The sequence below is a fragment of the Geotrypetes seraphini genome, chromosome 1 (genome assembly GCF_902459505.1).
Source record: "Geotrypetes seraphini chromosome 1, aGeoSer1.1, whole genome shotgun sequence".
In the NCBI taxonomy this organism is placed as follows: domain Eukaryota; kingdom Metazoa; phylum Chordata; class Amphibia; order Gymnophiona; family Dermophiidae; genus Geotrypetes; species Geotrypetes seraphini.
Window position 1 is genome coordinate 56,883,424 of NC_047084.1, and position 20,833 is coordinate 56,904,256.

At 45.0% G+C, this 20,833-nt stretch overlaps 1 protein-coding gene across 3 annotated transcripts in view; it reads right to left on the minus strand.

Moving 5' to 3' along the window:
* The window catches only part of PARP8 (poly(ADP-ribose) polymerase family member 8), a 505,058-nt gene that overhangs the window by 81,978 nt on the left and 402,247 nt on the right, over window positions 1-20,833 (minus strand). For 2 of the 3 annotated variants that reach the window (XR_004538172.1, XM_033931570.1), the window contains exon 21: window positions 6,402-6,474. The exons of the other annotated variant lie outside the window; for it this stretch is intronic. Coding sequence is in view for 1 of the 2 variants with exons in the window: in XM_033931570.1 (XP_033787461.1) it covers window positions 6,402-6,474 (73 nt within the window). In the remaining variant the exon portion in view is untranslated. The remainder of the gene's footprint in view (window positions 1-6,401; window positions 6,475-20,833) is intronic. 3 annotated transcript variants of the gene reach the window in all.

Sequence of the window (20,833 nt, forward strand, 5' to 3'; positions counted from 1 at the left end):
CATTAACAATACCATTACATCTACAAAAAGAAAACGATTACAAAGAAACATCAATTAATAATTGGCATATTAAAAAGGGATAAATGAAGCAGAAAGATGGGAGACAAAAGGAAATAGGGTTAGAAATACAATTTGGATAGGGACGAAAGACAAATAAGGAAAAATCCAAAAGGAAAGGGCTCATTGTTGCTTAATTCCTTAAGGGAGTTAAAAAGGATACTGTAAAATTTAAATCAAATCTTAAAAGCTTCTTTAAATAAATGACTCTTGAGTAGGCTTTTGAAACGTTTGAGATTAGCTTCTTCTCTTAACAAGAGCTGGTAGGGTATTCCAAAGCTGAGGGGCTACGACTGAGAAAATGTCATGCCTTTTGGTTCCTATTTAATTTTTTGAGAGCTATTTTTGCAATAATCCAACTTTGAGATAACCAATGCATAAATCAAAGATCCACAACAAGTTTTATCTATATAAGGGTGTATCAGATCTAACAACAGAAGTTAGTTGCAAATTAAGTAATAAAGAAACATCTAATTGGACTCCCAAGTATCTCATGTTATTAGCTGGGTAAACTACCTATGAGTTTTAATTCGCTCCAGACAGAAGGCTAAGGCTTGCTTGCAGTCTAAGGCAGGCAGTGCACTTTCATTTGGATGGGCATTAGGCTTAGGGAAAAATGTTGGCAAAACAACTAACTGGTTAAGATGGATCTTCAAAAACTTTAGAAAGGACAGGGCGTGTGTGAAGAGCTACTCTGTTGTAATGAAATCTTGTATAAAGTAAATCAGCTTCTAAGGCCTGAAGCTCACTGTCACCAAAAATACAACTTTCTAGGTGAGATACTTCAGATAACAGGAATCGTGGCTCAAAAAGAGTATTCATAAGCTGAGGAAGAGCATTGTTGCAATCCCATGACAAAGTAGGAAGTCTGACCAAAGGCTTTATCAACAGCAAACCTCTTATGAATCGAACAACTAGAGGCTATAAAGATGGACTTAATCCCTACATGAAGATAAGCACTGATTGCACAGAAATGTACCCTTTCAAAGTTAGTTTTCAAATCTGACTCAGAAAGGTATAAGCAAGTATTCAACCAGTTTTTGTATAGGGCAAGTAAGAGGATTTAGGGACTTGCTCACATATCTGACAGCAAACCTCTTCCATTTAAAAAAATAACTTCCCTTAGTGGAATATTTCCTGGAAACGAGAAAGATGCTAGAGACACTCTTAGGAAGATCGAAGGACTAAAATTCTATGCTTTCAACATTAAGGCCATGAGAGCCAAAGTCTGAAGATTGGAGTGCAGAAGAGACCACTTGTTCTGAGTGATGATGGGCACAAAACATTCCAATCACCACAGGTCTTTGGAGGACAACTCCAGAAGAAATAGGAACCAGATCTGTCTCAATCAAAATCATGGTTCCTCGACCTTGCTTGATTTTTAGCAAAGTTTTCTGTACAAGTTGTATGGGAAGATAAGCATACGGAAGTCCCTCTTCCCAATGTAGGAGAAAGGCATATGATTCTAGACTGCCAAATGAATGAAGCCTGGAATAGAACTGAGGGACTTTGTTAAGGTGAGTGGCAAAAAGATCCACTGAGAGAGGATGCCCCACTCTCAGAAGATCTTGTGAATTGTGCCCATGTTGAGAGACCACTGAAGAGATTTTTTTTGGGTGTACAAATGTTTTATTATGCTTTCTTCTATTGTAGAGGGGCAACACTGGTTCATTACCTCCTGAGGAAGATCTTCTTTGCACAGATTGAAACGCCCGTTTCTTCTGGCGTTGGGAGCTGTACATCTTCATCCAGCGCTGGTTTATGGGTTACACCATCTAAGATAAGTATTGCTTTTCCTCTTCACACATGGTTTGATGGTTTGAATTCATTTTTGTGATTATTGTTTTTTGAACATATTTTTTGTCATAAAATGACAGTTTATAAAACACACACCTGCAGATGCAGTTTTGAAGTTTTCACATAAAATAGATGAGATAAGTGGGGTGGGACAGGCTTAGGTGATTAAAATTTGGAGTCAGGATGTGGCTTGAAATAATATAAAGATTATAAAAGGTCCTATGATATGATCACCCATAGCTATGATATGCCTGTCTCTTACCAAAAGTAAACTTGCAGTTTAGAAAAAAGAAAAAGACAGCTCCTTATATTGATCCTTATGGGAATAGATAACATTGAGGATAGAAACACCTATGTCAGCCTGTGTCAGGCATTTCACATATTTTTCTAAATTTTTTTAAACATCCATGATATGCATTATTTGTTCTATATTCTAAATGTGGGGTGGGCAACTTTGATCCTCAAGACTTCTACAATGAACATATATGACATTGATTTCCATACAATGCTTCCAATGCATACAAAATAGATCTTGTGCATATTCATTGTAGAAATTTTGAAAATTTGACTGAATTGTTGCCCTTGAGGAATGTGGTTGCCCACTTCTGCACTAATGAATGCACATCCTTACTCTACAAGTTGCTCCTTAAATAGTTTATGTTTATTAGTATTTATAGACCAGTATTTGATACATTATCATAGTGGATTACATAGTACTAAACAAAAAGAAAAAAACTCCATGATCAATAGGAGAGTAAAATACAAATAATAAATTATAAAGTAAATTCAAATTTAAATAGAAAATAGATTAAAAACTTAAAATTCAATTATGAAAAGCAGCAACTGCAAATCTTCAAATCTCTCCCCCAACATTCGTACTAATATGATACTAAATACCCCTTTTTGAAAAAGTAATTAAGAATATACCAATCCGAAAAGATAAGTTTTTAACAAACTTCTAAATTTAATATACGAGAGTTCACTGCATAATTCTAATGGCAACAAATTCCATAGATAAAGTATAGAAGCAAAAAAGGCAGAATTACATGTAGAGGTTAATCTCACTAAATGGACTGAAGGTAAGGATAATTGGTGACCATTAGTGGAACATAAATTTCTAGCTGGCCTATATGGGATCAAAAGTTTAGCTAAATATTCTGGTTTCCCTGTCCGTAATGCTTTGAAAGTTAGCGTCAAAGCTTTATGCATTAGTCTTGACTTTATCGGAAGCCAATGAAAATCTTTCAGGAACAGAATGACATGGTCATATTTACGGACGTTTGTTAATACCCTAATGCAGGGCTGCCCAAGTCCGGTCTTCGAGATCTATTGGCAGGCCAGGTTTTCAGGATATCCACAATGAACATGCATGAGAGAGGTTTGCATACCATGAAGACAGTGCAGGCAAATCTCTCTCATGCATGTTCATTGTGGATATCCTGAAAACCTGGCCTGCCAGTAGATCTCGAGGACTGGACTTGGGCAGCCCTGCCCTAATGGCAGTATTATGGATAGTCTGCAATTTTTAAGAGCTATTTTCGGAAGACCAATAAAATCTAATATAACAAAACCCTTACCCGCGCATGCACAGTTGAAATGGCGTGATCCCTGCCACCGTGATTTGTGCCTCTGTGGCCATGTTCCATTTGTGGCACGTGCAGCAGTGGAGCCTGTGGCGGTTTGGTTTGCGGCACATAAAAGGAGCCTAAAGCGCCAATTTTTCACATTACTGATGTCGCTTCCAGCCTAGGGCAGGGAGGGAGGCTTCAACTTGTTGCTCCTGCTTGCTTCGGGCCTTTCTTGGGCCTTCCTCGCTGCAAAAAGTAGGTGGAAACCGGCAGCGATGAAGGACCGAACCAAGCAGGAGCAGTGAGTTGTGAATGCTGCACTGCCCACGGCTGTGTGAGACCTGGGAGGAGAGTGGAGTAGGGGGATGAGAAACGCTACTAATGGCTATATGAGACCGCGGAGGGGGGAGGGAAATGCTGCCTACGTCTGTGTGAGACCGCGGGGGAATGCTGCAGCAACAACCTTTTGGGGAGACAGAGGGACAGAGGGATAATGAAAACCAGGGAAGAGGGTGGGAAGGACTACTGCAGGACAGGGGGAGCAGGCAAGGGGTGCTGCTGGACAGAGGGAAGGTAAAAGGAAGGGAGAAGGGCTACTTCTGGACAGGGGAGCAGGGAAGGGGTGCTGCTGGACAGGGGGGAGGCAAAAGGAAGGGAGAAGGGCTACTGCAGGACAGGGGGAGCAGGGAAGGGGTACTGCTGGATGGGGGAGGTAAAAGGAAGGGAGAAGGGTTACTTCTGGACAGGGGGAGCAGGGAAGGGGTTCTTCTGGACATGGGGGAGGTAAAAGGAAGGGAGAAGGGCTACTTCTGGACAGGGGAGCAGTGAAGGGGTGCTGCTGGACAGGGGGGGAGTTAAAAAGAAGGGATAAGGGCTACTTCAGGACAGGGAAAATGCAAAGGGTGCTGCTGGACGGGGGAAGTAAAAGGAAGGGAGAAGGGCTACTGCAGGACAATGGGAGCAGGCAAGGGGTGCTGCTGCACAGAGAAGGATGGGAGGGAAATGCTGCTGCTGCTGCACAGGGAAGTGGGGGGGGGGGAGAGGAAAGGGGGCCAGGGAACAAACGTGTTATGCTTTGGGGGGAGGGATGTTCTGGGGGGCAGGCAGCAATCTTGGTTTGCTCTGGGGGGGAGACAGAAGGGGGCCATGGAGAGAGAAAGACAGGCAGACAGCGCATGAGAACTAAAGACAGATGCACATAGAAAGACAGCGGGCAGGGAGAGAGACAGAAAGCTAGAAAGAATAACAGACAGGGGGCCAGGGAGAGAGACAAGACAGCCAACGGTCAAGGAGAGAAAAAGAAAAAAAGACAGAGTGTGTAGCGCAGTGGTTAAAGCTACAACCTCAGCACCCTGGGGTTGTGGGTTCAAACCCACATTACTCCTTGTGACCCTGGCCAAGTCACTTAATCCCCCCATTGCCCCAGGTACCTTAGATAGATTGTGAGCTCATCAGGACAGACAGGGAAAAATGCTTGAGTACCTGAATAAATTCATGTAAACCGTTCTGGGCTCCCTTGAGAGAACGGTATAGAAAAATTAATAAATAAATAAAAAAAGACAGACAGCGGCCAAGGAGAGAGAGAGAAAGAAAAAAAAAACAGTCAGACAGCGACCAAGGAGAGAGAGAGAAAGAAAATAAAACAAAAAACAGACAGCCAGCGGTGAAAGAGAGAGAGAAAGAAAAAAAGAAAGCCAGATAGCCAGCGACCAAGGAGAGAGAGAGAAAGAAATAAAGACAGACAGACAGCGACCAAAGAGAGAGAGAGAAAGAAAAAAAGACAGACAGCTCACACGGTAAGTTTTCATTAAATTTTGTGATCTGTTAAGTCTACACATCTATTCTAGCACCTGTTAATCTAACGGGCTTAAACACTAATATGTAAATAATATTGCAGTAATGTGAGATAAACAAAGGGTGTATCAAAGACTCACAAGTTTTGTCTATGTAAGGACGTATTAATCGAATTTGACATAACGATGCAAAGCAAGACCTAACCACAGAGTTAATTAGAATTTGAACGATAGAGCAACATCTAATTGTATACCCAAATATCTCATATTTTCCAAAAGTCTAATTGGCTGATTGTGAAGTGTTTACATTAAAAAGGCCATTCATCCCCAAATATCCCTTTCAGATTTTCACTTAAACTTTTTGCTTTCTATACCGCTTATTGGAAACTCTGCATAATTTATAAGCCAACTTTTATTCAGTGAATAAAATCACAAGTTCTCCAGCAATCTAAAAAAAAGTTTCTTTTAAAAAAACTTGAACATGAAGAGGAACTGAAAGATTTAAGGAGAAGGTTATCAAAATGAGCTTCTGTTATATGGTTATTTTATCACATTGTGCCATTTTAGCAACTTATGCAATGATACTCTGTGCTAAAACATCATAACCTATAGTAAAATAACTCATCTTAGGTGGGGGAGGGAAATTAAACTGAACTACAGTGCTTCCCTGCGAATTTGCGGTCCTGCTCATTCGCTGTATTTTCTGACCGCGAAGGGGAGGCAAGAGAGGGTAGCCGGAGCGCCGGCGAGTGAAGGAAATCACTCTTCCTGTATGCTCCAACTGACTCTTCCTGTACTAAAGTCGGGCCTCACCAATCAGGAGTTGCGTGTCAAAGCTTACTTTAGTACAGGAAGAGGCGGTCGGAACATACAGTGAGTGATTTCCTTCATTCGCCGGCGCTTCAGCTGCCCTCTCCTGCCTCTCCAACTGCCCTCTCCTGTCTCCCCTGCTTAAAAACCATATTCGCGGTTTTTCAACATTCGTGGGGGTTCCTGGAACAGAACCCCTGTGAATATTGAGAGAGTACTGTACTATTAAGTCAGTTTATTTTATAGCAGGGTCCCATGTTATGCAATGAGACACTGTGCTAAAATATCTCAACATTGGTAACCCATGTTGATAATTTCTCCCCCCCTAATTTCATGCAGTATAATTTCAACATAGCTATAAATTTAACCAAATTACCTGTAATCTTGTGTTGGAGGCAACGACAAGACCATTCCTCAGGATTGAATGCCAGTTTTCAATATGCGAGCCACTTTAAAAATGTGAAGAAATTCAAACTTAGTACTGTGGTAGCACAATGAGTATGATATATATTATGAATATAAAACAGAATACAAATTATGACAGCCCTTTATTCTACTGTAGTTTTAAGCAGTCTTTCAGAAACCTCCTGGTAGATAAAGCATAGGAAAGATTATGTACTTACCCTTGTAAGCTATTTTCAAGTAGATAGGTGAGACTTTCTAGACAAGTGTGTTGTGTCCCAATGGCTGCGTGCCATATGCAAAAGGAATCCACTCTGGATTTTTTTATGCGACTGCTCTACTTCACTCACTTCATTCTGGCTGTAGCTGTAGTTAGTACCCAAGCATTAAAAGCCACCTCACAAAACGGGCGGTAGAGACATCAATGGTAATCAAGTCCATAAACAACAATTCTGCTCAAGAATTAATATGTGAACATTAACTGCAAACAGACAACAAATGCATCAAAGGAGCTCAGAAACGACCCTTGCACAAAACAGGAACATATATACAGATTCTTCCCAGCCCATTGGCTGACTGACATCCAAGAATCAACTTGGAGAAGCATAAACAGATTGAGACAGTAGGTAGGTACAGGAAGGGCAGGGCGAGAGTCTAGAATGTGTCATCTATCTACAGTAAAAGAGCTTACCAGAGTAAACACATAATCTCTTTTTCCAGTGCAATAGGTGAGACATTCTAGACAAATGGGATGTGCAAAAGCAGTCCCAAAAGGCTAGGGCGGGCTGACTGCGCCGACCACCAAGACAGGACCTGGAGGCAGAGTCCTGTCTCACTGCCACATCCACACTATAGAATTTGACAAATGTGTGCAGAGAGGACCATGTAGCTGCCCTATAGATCTCATCAGGGGAGATCACTTTAGCCTCGGCCCATGAGGAGGCCATGCTTCTGGTAGAATGCGCCTTAACAGACACAGGAGACTGTTTATTGCAAAGAATTTAGGCTGACAAAATGGCCTTATGTATCCACCTGGAAATAGTGGCCTTGGAAACGGCAGCACTCCGCTTAGAAGAATGAGTTAGCACAAAAAGATGGTCAGAGGCGAAACTCATTAGTGACTCCAGATAATATAGAAGAACTCTTTGGACAATCAATTTTCACAAAATGTGGTCCTGCGTCTGCGGTCCTGCATCTTAGAACCTGTAGGCTGAAAAACAGGCAAACACACTTCCTGATTAACATGGAATGCCAACAGCACCTTCGGTAGAAATGAAGGAATGTGTGGAGAGAGATCCCTGTCTCTAAGATCCTCAAGAAAGGCTCTCTACAAGACAGAGTATGGAGTTCCGAGAACGGTCTCGCTGAGGTAATGGCAACCAGAAAAACTGCCTTCAGTGTCAGGTCCAAGAGAGAAGCATCTTTCAGAGGTTCAAACTGAGCCTTGGTGAGGCCAGACAAAACCAGGGGAAGGACTATGGTCCCGGGTTCGCAGAGAAGCCACAGTGAGCCCTTTATCAAGGCTCGGTTGAAGAAAGGCGAGCACCATGGAAATAGGAGTGGAATACGACTCCATACTTTGTTGGTCGCACCAATGTTGGAAAGTCTTCCATGCCTTAGTGTAGGCAGACACAGATGACAACTTAGATTTCAGAAGAGTAGAAATGGCACCAAAGTTTCTCCCTGCCTGAGTACAATTTATAAATACTTGAGCTAGTGGTGATTCCCAAGCCCTGCCAACTGAAGACATCTTCCTCCAGTCTGGCAACTCAAAATCTCCAAGCTTTGCAGCCAATGGCAATATCCTCAAGCTGCCAATACTTTCATGCATGCATGAAAGCCAAGAGGGGAAGGGGCAGGGAGGAGGGAAGGCAGCAGCTCTGCAATATTGCTGCCAGCTGCAGAACTTGGGAAGTTGGAAGGGGAGGAGGTGGCTGTCAATTGGTGAGGCTTGGGGATCCCTACTAGCTCCAGCAGGGGAGATGTTCATTTTGAGGGAGCCTAAGCTCAAAGTGGGAGGCCCAAAAAAGCAGTAATATTTACCCTGATTGAATGATCCTCCACATGCGCTGCTGACAGCTGATTCAGCATTCCCTCTCTGAAGAGGCTCACCGTAGCTGTAATCGAAGTGAATGAGAGAACCAGGAGCGTGCATCACTGCTCATCAAAATGGGGATGCAGAAGCCTGTGCACATGGAGGATCACTCAGTCAGGGTAAGTATTCCTGATTAAGATCATATAAAGCGAAAGCAACATAATCACTCCCAGACAAAAGGAATTGAGGAGGAGGATCAACAGCCTCACTCTCCAGGGTATGCAGCCGAGACAGACAGGCATGTGTGATAAAGGACGCCGACGAAGCAGCCTCTATGGCCAAAGCAGCTGCATCAAAATACCTATAGAGGACAACATTCACACAGTGGTCCTGCACATCTTTAAGTACCACACCACCTTCAATGGGAAGAAAGGTGAGTTTAGTTAAGAGCAACCAAATAATCCACCTGAGGCTGACCCAGAAGCTATTGGCACTCATGTGCCAGAGGGAACAAGCAAAACATGGCCTTCACTATTTTAAGAGCTGGTTCAACACAGCTTTCCCTGTCCTGGCTCTTGTCCAGCAGTAGAAGCCATCAGTGCGATGCAGCACGGCTCCCGACGTGGTCACCAGCGGTGGATTGATGCTGGCGTTGGAGGATCTCCTGTGGCCTGCCCTCGCTCCTCCTCTCCTCGGCAGACTTGAACTCCTGCAGCTGAATGGAAACTGAACTTCACTTCAAAGACTCAAAAATAAGATCCAGCAAAGCTGCAGACTTTAAACAAGCGCAGAACTGTGGGGTGATCCCTGGGTTCTAAAGCTCCAGAGGGATCAGAAGAGCCATAACGAAAGATTAGGTTTCTTACCGTTGCTAATCTTATTTCTTGTAAATATCCTCTGGAATCTACACCATTAGGTTATTTGTCTCTTCCAGCCTTAAATTGTAGGGAACTCAAAACCAAATTCTAGCCCTCCTCCAGTAGTCATCTCCTGTTACTCACCCATGGACTTCCAGTCAGTACACAAGCCAGGTAGATCTACAATAAAAACTAGAAACACAAGAAAAGAGATAGAGGGGGTGTGGGGACTCCCCGCTACATATCAATTCTGCTCATGAGAAAAAATTCAAAATAATTAGTGCCTTACTGCCAAACTTTGCAAAAACATTAAATTTGAACATCAAACAATTTGAAAACAGTATAAATTTGGATAAAGGAGACACAGCCTGAGGTTGCATAAGGGGTCACCACCCAGCACCCCTCAAACCTAACATTATTAACAATTATGTGATTCTCAGCAAGGTTGGTCAGAGACAGAAATCCAGCTTACCAGTTACTGGTCAGGCGAACTGCGAATCGGACAGAAAAACGGGTGGGTGTGTAAATTCCAGAGGATATTTACAAGAAAGAAGATTAGCAAAGGTAAGAAACCTAATCTTTCGTTCTTGTACAATGCCTCCATAATCTACACCATCGGGACATATTAAAGCAGTCCCAGAACATCAGGGGGGCCCCAATGAGCCCAAAACCAGGACTGAAGACCCAAAAGCTGCATCTTGTTTTGCCACCACATCAAGTCTGTAAAACTATGTAAAAGTGTGAAGAGAAGCCCAAGTGGCCACCCTGCAAATCTCCTCAGGAGAGATTGCTGTGGATTCTACCCAAGAGGAAGCCATTCCTCTAGTAGAGTAAGCCTTCACCCAAATGGGAGGCTTCTTCCCTGCTGACATATAAGCAGCAAAAATTGCCGCATGGATCCATCTAGAGATAGTAGCCTTAGAAGCAAGCCTACCCTGCCGGTCAGGACCCGCCAGCACAAACAGATGATCCGAAAGACAGAAGTCATTCGTGGTCTCCAGGTATCGCAGAAGGAGACGCTGCATATCCAGAGATCGCAGAACACGATCCTTGGACTTGGAGCCCGATAAAACAAAAGTGGGCAGCCAAACTTCCTGATTGACATGGAACGCTGAAACCACTTTCAGAACAAAAGAAGGCACTGTCCTCAGTAGGACCACTGAATCCATGATGTGGAGAAAAGGATCTCTACACGACAGAGCCTGAAGCTCCGACACTCTACGTGCAGAAGTGACCGCAACGAGGAAAACGGTCTTGATAGTAAGATCTTTCAGAGAGATCCAATCCAGAGGTTCATAGGGCGGATGCGCCAGTGAGTGGAGAACCAAGTTCAAATTCCACATAGGACAAGGTAGTCGCAAGGGAGGCCTCAGCCTCCCTACAAGAAGCAGACATCTGGGTGAAATGCCAGTGAACCCCTGAGAATAGTGGGACCCAAATACAAGAGACCCACAATCTGACCATGGAGTAAAGAAACCTCAAGACCCTTCCTGATGCTAGCCTGCAGAAAGTCCAGGACATGTACCACAGAAAGGGCTGAAGGATCCACCTGAACCCTCTCACACCAAGCCTGAAAGCATCTCCAATCTTTCATGTAGGCCGACACATTCCTTCTGAAGGAACGTAGCGATGACCGCAGACGAATAGCCCCTAGTTGTCAATGCTGAGAGCTCAAGAACCAAACCGTAAGACCAAAGCGGTCCAGATCTAGGAGCGCTGTGGGGCCCTGCGTGAGCAGCCACTGATGACAGGGGAGTCACAGACCCCTCTCCATGCTGAACCGCAGCAGGTCTGCGTACCACGGTCTTCTAGGCCAGTCCGGGGCTACTAGGATCACTTGGCACACGTGAGAGGCCACTCTGCACAGAACACGCCCTATCATGGGCCACGGGGGAAAATCCCCCTCAGGCCAAGGCTGTACCAGGGCATCCAACCCTTCGTTGCCGATCTCTCTGCATTGGCTGAAGAATCTGTCTGCCTTCCGGTTCTTGGCTAACGCCATCAGATCGAAGGACGGATGGCCCCACCGTTGGACTTTGGACTTGAACACCAACCTGGACAGGGACCATTTTCCTGGGTCCAGAATCTGATGACTTAGAAAGTCTGCCTGAACGTTGTTGACGCCCACCACGTGGGCCGCGGACAAGGCCACCAGATGCTTTTCCGCCCACGAAAAGAGCATCCAAGCGTCCAGGCTCAGTAGGGGCTCTTTGTTCCTCCCTGACAGTTGACATAGGCAATAGCCATCGCATTGTCTGAAAACACTTGAACAGCCTTCCTGATGGAGACACTGTTGAAATCTCAACAAGGTCAAGTGGATCACCCATAGTTCCAGGCGACTGAGTGACCATCTGCTCTCCAACACAGACAACCGGCCTTGCGCTCTGACAGACCTGCAAACCACTCCCCAGCCAGAGAGACTCGCATCCGTTGTCAGTCACCCAGACCAAAACTCCCAGAGGAAGCCCTTTGCCCAGAGTCCCAGGATACAGCCACCACAGCATGCTACTGCGGGCCGCCGCCGTCCAAGGGAGCAGTACACCCACGAATCCCGTTGGAGATTCCACAGTCATAAGAGACTGCTGAAGAGGCCGGAGCCATGCTCTGGCCCACAGGAGCACATCTATGGTTGCAAACATGAGCCCCAGGACCTGCAGATACTGCCAGGTCTTCATGTCCGGAACTGCCAACATGACCCATATGGAACTCCATAACCTGATCTTCCTGGCATCCGGTAGGAACACTTGGTTTCTTGCCGTGTGGAACCGGACTCCCAGGTACTCAAATTCCTGTGTCAGTTCAAGGTGGCTCTTCTTCAGGTTGATCACCCAGCCCAGATGCTCTAGCAGATGCACCATTTGGTGAACTGCCCTGTGACCCTCTGACAGGGAGGAGGCTCTGATCAGTCAGTAGTCTAGGTACAGATGGACTAGAGCACCCTGCGAGCGCAGGTAAGCAGCCACTACCACCATGAACAGAATGATAGGAATGATTAAGAAGGGGATCACGAACAGATCGGAGAAAGTTATCATGCCGCTGTAGCAGGCCATGGTACGCCCTCACCTGGAATACTGCGTCCAGCACTGGTTGCTGTACATGAAGGACACAGTACTAATTGAAAGGGTCCAGAGAAGAGCGACTAAAATGGTTAAGGGGCTGGAGGAGTTGCCGTAGATTAGAGAAACTGGGACTCTTCTCCCTCGAAAAGAGGAGACTGAGAAGGGACAAGATCGAAACATTCAAGATAATGAAGGGAATAGACTTAGTAGATAAAGACAGGTTGTTCACCTTCTCTAAGGTAGAGAGAATGAGAGGGCACTCTCTAAAGTTAAAAGGGGATAGATTCCATACAAATGTAAGGAAGTTCTTCTTCACCCAGAGTGGTAGAAAGCTGGAACGCTCTTCCGGAGGCTGTTATAGAGGAAAACACCCTCCAGGGATTCAAGACAAAGTTAGACAAGTTCCTGCTGAACCAGAACGTATGCAGGTAAGGCTAGTCTCAGTTAGGGTACTGGTCTTTGACCTAAGGGCCGCCAATTACGCAGACTGCTGGGCATGATGGACCACTGGTCTGACCCAGCAGCAGCAATTCTTATGTTCTTGGCGCTGAGGCCAACTCAAAGGGCAGAGCTGCAAACTGAAAGTGCCATATTAGCACTTGGAATCGCAGAAACCTTCTGTGTTCCTGAAAGATTGGTATGTGAGCTTGACCTCGGTTCCTGGAAAGATGATGGAAGCAATGGTAAAGGACACAATCTGCGAACACATAGAAAACAATGGACAACTGAAGGCGAGCCAGCATGGCTTCTGCAAGGGAAGGTCGTGCCTCACGAACTTGCTGTACTTCTTTGAGGGAATAAACAGTCAGATGGATAAGGGTGAATCCATAGACATCATTTACCTTGACTTCCAAAAAGCCTTCGACAAGGTACCTCATGAACGGCTACTTAAAAAACTGTGGAACCACGGGGTGCAAGGGGATATCTACCGATGGATCAAACACTGGCTAGCGGGCAGGAAACAGAGGGTTGGAGTCAAGGGCCAATACTCAGATTGGCAATGGGTCACGAGCGGAGTTCCGCAGGGGTCGGTGCTGGGACCTCTACTATTCAATATATTTATTAACGATCTGGAGACGGGGACAAAATGTGAGGTTATCAAATTTGCTGATGACACCAAACTCTGCAGCAGGGTTAGAAACACGGAAGACTGCGAAGACCTACAAAGGGACCTAACGAGACTGGAAGACTGGGCACAAAAGTGGCAAATGAGTTTTAACGTAGAGAAATGCAAGGTCATGCATGTAGGGAAAAATAACCCGATGTTCAACTACAAAATGGGGGGAACACTGCTAGGGGTGAGTAACCTGGAAAGGGATCTGGGGGTGATGGTCGACTCATCACTGAAACCATCGGCGCAATGTGCGACAGCCTCAAAGAAAGCAAACAGAATGCTGGGCATCATCAAAAAGGGTATCACAACCCGGACGAAGGAAGTCATCATGCCGCTATATCGCGCAATGGTGCGCCCGCACCTGGAGTACTGTGTTCAATACTGGTCGCCGTACCTCAAGAAGGACATGGCGGTACTCGAGGGAGTGCAGAGGAGGGCGACTAAGCTGATAAAAGGTATGGAAAATTTTCCATACGCTGACAGGTTAAAAATGCTGGGGCTGTTCTCCCTGGAGAAGAGGAGACTTAGAGGGGACATGATAGAAACCTTCAAAATCCTTAAGGGCATAGAGAGAGTAAATAAGGACAGATTCTTCAAACTGAGAGGAGCCACAAGCACTAGGGGTCACTCGGAGAAATTGAAAGGGGATAGGTTTAGAACAAATGCTAGAAAATTCTTTTTTACGCAGAGGGTGGTAGACACATGGAACGCGCTTCCGGAGGAAGTGATAGGCCAGAACTCTGTACAGGGATTCAAGAAGGGTTTGGATAGGTTCCTGGAGGATAAAGGGATAGAGGGGTACAGATAGAACTTGAGGTAGGTTATAGAAGTGGTCAGAAACCACTTCACAGGTCGCAGACCTGATGGGCCGCCGCGGGAGCGGACCGCTGGGCGAGATGGACCTCGGTCTGACCCAGTGGAGGCAACTTCTTATGTTCTTATGTATGTGGAGGTACGCTTCCATGAGATCCAATGAAGCCAAGAACTCCCCAGGCGCTACTGCAGCTATAACTGAATGCACTGTTTCCATTCGGAAACGCAGAACTCGCATTAACACATTCACTGCCTTTAAGTCCAGAATTGGTCTCCAATCTTCGGAGCCTTTCCTTGGCACGATGAATTATATCGAATATCTCCTGGAGCCCAAGTCATCCACTGGAACGGGCTCTATGGCAGCCAGATCTAGCAACCTGAGAACAGTGACCCGCAAGCGCCGGACTCTCTCCGGATGTTCAGTGGGCAAAGCCAGGAAGAAATCCAACAAAGGTCAGTACAACTGCAGTCCGAGACCCTCTCTGAATACATCTAGGACCCACTGGTCCGAACGAAGTCACCCTCTGCCACTCTGCTAGGTTGGCCAAAAGTCACCCCCCCCCCAATCTGAGGGAGAGGCGCCAGAGGCCTGGCATCAGAACTGCTTCTTAGAGGGGACAGGAGGACATTTGTTGAAAGACTATTGTCAGGCCTGACCTCCAAAGCGAGGTCTGGAGGTTCCGAATCATTGGCTTGTCACCGGGGGCCTGGCGAACTGGTGAGTGCACCGATAGGGACAAAAATTTGGCCATCCCGAATCCCGTGTGGGTCGAGGCTTAGAACTGGGTAGAACCTTAGGCTTATGGTCCTGAACACTGGCCATGAGGTCATCCAGACCCTGGCCAAACAAGAGCAAACCTTTGAAAGGCAACATACTCAGCGTGATGAATCCATAGCATTTGTGGGGCTGATACTGAATAAGCTTCAAGCTTAGCAAAAACCTTCATCATGTCAAAGAGGGCATCTGCCAAATAATTCACCCCAGAGACCAGGAAGTCTAGTTCCTGAAGGACAACCTCCTCGGGATCCTGACTGAGCTTGGCGTGATACGCATGAGCAACATAGGAAGTAGCCACTGTAGAACTCACTCTCGCCACCGTGGAAACAAAAAGGCGCTTGAGGATAAAATCCACGTGCCTGTCCTGAACATCCTTCTGGACAACCCCTCCATCAGAGGGCAAGGAAGTATGCTTAGTGACCTGCGCCACAGCCGAATCAACTTTCGGGGGGCCAGTCATTTGATAAATTCCTGGGCCATGGGATACAACCGTGCCAAGGCAATCTCAAATGGAGAGTATTGGACATGGTTACAGTAGGGTGGGAGGGAGGCAATGTGGAAAGAATTTTAAATCTGAACGAATTACGGTGGATGTTAACATTAAATTCTATGGCCCCGGAGGGGCTTAATGAAACGACAGACTGGCTAGCCCAGGTTGACTTATAATTAAACTTTATGGTTGTAGTCGAGTCCCTGGGGGAGGTGGTTGGTTGACCCCTGTGAGGTTGATACTGACCCCGTGCTCCGGATATGACATCAGGGAAACAGGATATTTCAGTAGGGAGCAAGAACGCCGTGGCCACTCTTACGGACCACCGGCATGGTAGACAGTAATGTAACGAGAAAATATATTCAGGTAAAAAAATTTGGGGGTAATAATGTTTTCAATAAAATAATAGTATGAACTAAATAAGTTAAATAGAACATTGATGGTACTTCTTTTTATGTTCATTTTTTAGTATCCCCAGCCTTGATAAAGAATGGCGAAACACGTTGGCGATTGGGGAGTATTTGCTAAATGCGATGGAAGCATGAATTAATATTACCACAAGTTAAGTGATTTAAAAATATTTATATATTTATTGATAAAGAAAGAAAATATGCAAAAAATAAGAAGAATAACAAAATCAAGATAACGAGGGATGAATGAGGAGTGATAGATCTGACAAGCTTACTTTTATGCTTGAAAGGTCATTCTGATATCCCATTATAAGTTATCATTTAACTATTCTGTCTCCTGAACCCGACTGAATTAGTTTATGTAATTTGTGAATCCGACAGCCATCCGCCACAATTATGGCATGAATCCATGCCATCCTGTCCTGAGGAGGCCATCTGTGAAGTTTGGAGCAAAAACAAAGCTCCTAAGGTTTAAAAAAAAAATACTTTAAAAAATTTTAAACAAAATCCAAGATGGCTGCCGCAGGTGCTGATTTTGCCTTATAATTGCCTGGGAAAAACACAGGGAACCCGGAAAAATGGCGATTTTCCAGGTTGGGGGGGGGGGGGCTAGGGCAGGGATAGGCAATTCCGGTCCTCGAGAGCCTCAGCCAGGTCAGGTTTTCAGGATATCCACAATGAATATGCATGAGATAGATTTGCATCTCAAGGAGGCAGTGCATGCAAATCCATCTCATACATATTCACTGTGGATATCCTGAAAATATGACCTGGCTGCAGCTCTTGAAGACCAGAATTGCCTACCCCTGGGCTAAGGCATGCAGGGAAACCACCCAAAAACCCTTTTCCAGTCCCTGCCAAAATCGCTAAACCTGTGGGTACACAGACATTCACAATGACATATGTTGCAATAGAAATCAATGGCGAGCCAGCTAAACATAAAGCAAGCAAGGAGATCAGTACATCAGGAGCTGAGAAAAAGGGATTTAGGGTACTCAACCTCCAACCCCATTATTCCATTCTTTCCTATATTAAGCTCTTGTAAACCGTGCCAAGCTCTATAATTATGAAGAGGATGCGGTATATAAACTTAAGGTTTAGTTTGGTTAAGTTTAGTCTTCTGACCACCTCACCTTCTCTGTCACCTCGAACAGTGACTACCAGGACCTCTCAGGATAAATAGGACCAGTCAGCACAGTTTTAACAAAGGCAGATCGTGTTTGACGAATTTGCTGCACTTCTTTGAGGGAATAAACAGGCAGATAGACAAGGGCGACCCGGTCGACATTGTATATCTGAATTTTCAGAAGGCTTGGAATCGAGGGTGAAATACTCATGTGGATTAAAAACTGGCTGGCGCATAGGAAACAGAGAGTGGGGGTAAATGGACAATACTCGGACCGGAAGAGCGTCACCATTGGGGTGCCGCAGGGCTTGGTGCTTGGATCCGTGCTCTTCAACATCTTTATAAACAATCTGGACATTGGCACGACGAGTGAGGTGATTAAATTTGCAGACGATACAAAGTTATTCAGAGTAGTGAAGACACAGGGGGAATGCCAAGATCTGCAATGTGACATAATCAGGCTCGAGGAATGGGCATCAACATGCAGATGAAGTTCAACGTGGATAAGTGTAAAGTGATGCATGCAGGTAACAAAAAGCTTATGCACAAATACAGGATGTCCGGGGCGGTACTTGGAGAGACCTCCCAGGAAAGAGACTTGAGATTTCTGATCGACAAGTCGATGAAGCGGTCTACACAATGTGCGGTGGCGAAAAGGGCGAACAGAATGCTAGGAATGATAAAGAAGGGGATCACAAACAAATCGGAGAAGGTTATCATGCCACTGTACACGCTATGGTGCGCTCTCACCTGGAGTACTGCGTCCAGTACATGAAGGACACGGTATTACTCGAAAGTGTCCAGAGAAGAGCAACTAAGATGGTTAAGGGGCTGGAGGAGTTGCCGTACAGCGAAAGTTTAGAGAAAATGGGCCTCTTCTCCCTCAAACAGAGGAGATTGAGAGGGGACATAATCAAAACATTCAAGGTACTGAAGGGAATAGACTTAGTAGATAAGGATAGGTTGTTCACCCTCTTCAAGATAGGGAGAATGAGAGGGCACTCTCTAAAATTGAAAGAGGATAGATTCCGTACGAACATAAGGAAGTTCTTCTTCACCCAGAGAATGGTATAAAACTGGAACGTTCTTCTGGAGTCTGTCATAAGGGAAAACACCCTCCAGGGATTCAAAACAAAGTTAGACAAGTTCCTGTTGATCCAGAACGTATGCAGGTAGGGCTAGTTTCAGTTAGGGCACTGGTCCGTGTGAGCGGACTGCTGGGCACGATGGACCACTGGTCTGACCCAGCAGCGGCAATTCTTATGTTCTTATGACACACTGTCCAGTCCTGATCCTGGTTGCGCCTCCCTGGAGCCGTGCAGTCTGTGCTCTACCCCTTAAAGGACGAACCCGGGATGAGATGACCTGCAGGCTGTCCAGGGGGCTTACTGCAGCAGAACGGAACCCCCCCCCCAGAAGCAGACAATATGAAATGTAAAAGTCTGCGATCTCCTGTCTAAGGATGTCCCCGCAGGGTGAATCCGCAGCACCAGGGCAAGACCCTCACCAAATATAAAATTAATTGACTCAAATTAAAAAAAAAATAAAGAACGAGCAGAAGAGACAAGACCCTACAGCAAAGGCTGTAGGAAACAAAATTGGAAGTCCAGGGGTGAGTAACAGGAGATGACTACAGGAGGAGGGACTAGAATTTAGTTTTGAGTTTCCTACAGTTTAAGGCTGGAAGTGATAAACAACCCTATGGTGTACATTTCAGAGGTATTGTACAAGAATACAGACTCTGGTTCCCTGTCCAGGGAAGCGCTGCGCTGGAGAATAAGGGAACAGCGGCCGACTGAGACAAAGAACTACTCAGCAATACTGCTGAGAGAAGTATCTGAGGCAAAGCGGGACTGTGCAGGGGGAGAATGCCTGCTGTGAAATTCATTCCACAAATATTTCACAAAGTCTGAGAAGGCCTCTGGCTGCTGGGGCAGAGTGACCCTTATATGACTTAATCTTGCGTTACTTAGGCTGTAGAAGGTCTGCTACCTTGCACACGGAACTATCAGCTATGCCAAGCCCTGAAAACAAAGAGGGCCACCCCACCGGGCTAGCCGAGAGTTTAATCACCTGCTTATTCAGGGGAGAGGGCAAACTTTGCACAGCCACCACTCCCAGCTTTGCTGCACAACACATGGCGCAAGGATGCTCCTGAGGCATTAAAAGTGCATAATCCTGGCAAAAATTCATACTAGGAGAGACCAAGGACTCCATCCCTACAAGGTTTGTGCAAAAAAATGCAGTTTTGGAGAAGCAGAGAGCCTTAGAAAAAAGGATCGCTAAAAATTCAAGATGTCACCACTAAAAAATTTGTGTCAAATTCGTGACATTTTTCACAGTCAGCAAACTTTAAAAATGGCGATTTTAGAATTTTTCAGGTGGGGCAACACAGGTGGGACATGCCAAAACCTTCAAAACTTTGAAATTCAGACACCCCCACGATCCACCTCACAGGCTGACAGCCTTTACTTACAGCCTGTGCTGAGAATGTGCTGCAGCCTGCCTCAGCTCTTACAGTAGCAGGAATCAGAGAATCACTGTCTCATGCTAGGAATACCTCCTTAATTCTGATCTTCAGTCCACGCCTGACTGCACCTCCACCCTCACAGAATGACGGACACATTCAAATGGTCGGAGGTGAGAAATGCAGTCAGCACCCTGCGAGACACTGCCAAATCTCTTAGGTATGCCTAACAGCCTGTATTTGAACATTCGTTTGGGAAAAGGACAGAAAGCAGGGATAGCCCCAAGCTCTTTAGAAGCAGATGCAGGCAGGTACCACCAGGGATTGGCCTGTCAGCTGCAGACTGACATCTGTATGCTTTCCATGCAGGCAGAGCTGAAGAATCACTCCAAGCACAAGTAAATCCTGAAAAAAGTATGAAAAAAATAAAATAATAAAAAGGAGAGAGCAGAACAAGCATACTCCTGCTGGCACGCGTGCAGAAGGTAAAAACAACAGGTGAAGCCAGAGAGCATAGTGACGTAGAGCAGAGTCACAGAAAAAAATCCGGAGTGGATTCCTTCTGCATATGGAACGTAGCCATTGGGACACGATCCACTTGTCTAGAATGTCTCACCTATTGCACTGGAACAAACTTTACCCTTAATATGATGGAATTATGGCCAAATCTGACTAAAATAAATTGAAAAAGGAAACTATACAGACTCTATGAGTGGTACATAAGTGACAGAACCACCATTTATTCACATTGGCTCTCGTTATTTCAACAGGGAGAAGACAGAGCAGACAAAAAAGAGCTCTAATGTCTTGCTGGGTATCATAATTTATGTTGTCATAAACTTGATGGATTAAAAAAACACATCAACTATAGTCATTATTTCTTAACTCTGAATATAACCATAAAGACAGAAATTAAAAAACTACAAGAAAAACTATTAGGCTAGAGAATAAGAAGAAAAGGAAGATATGGTGTGTACACTATTTTTTTTTTTTAGGATTTCTATTAGTCTGGGTAATTAATCTTTATGAAATTTCAAACATTCTTAATTTCTTATTTCACAAAAGCCATATTATACATTTTCATAAAAATTATATTGTGTACTCAGATAGCACAGTTACTTACAGTAACAGGTGTTATCTGGAGATAGCAGGCAGATATTTTCACATATGGGTGACATCATTCACGGAGCCCGGTACAGACAGTATAAAAAATGAACTGTCACTTTAAGTTTTAAGAATCTTCACAACTGCCCACAC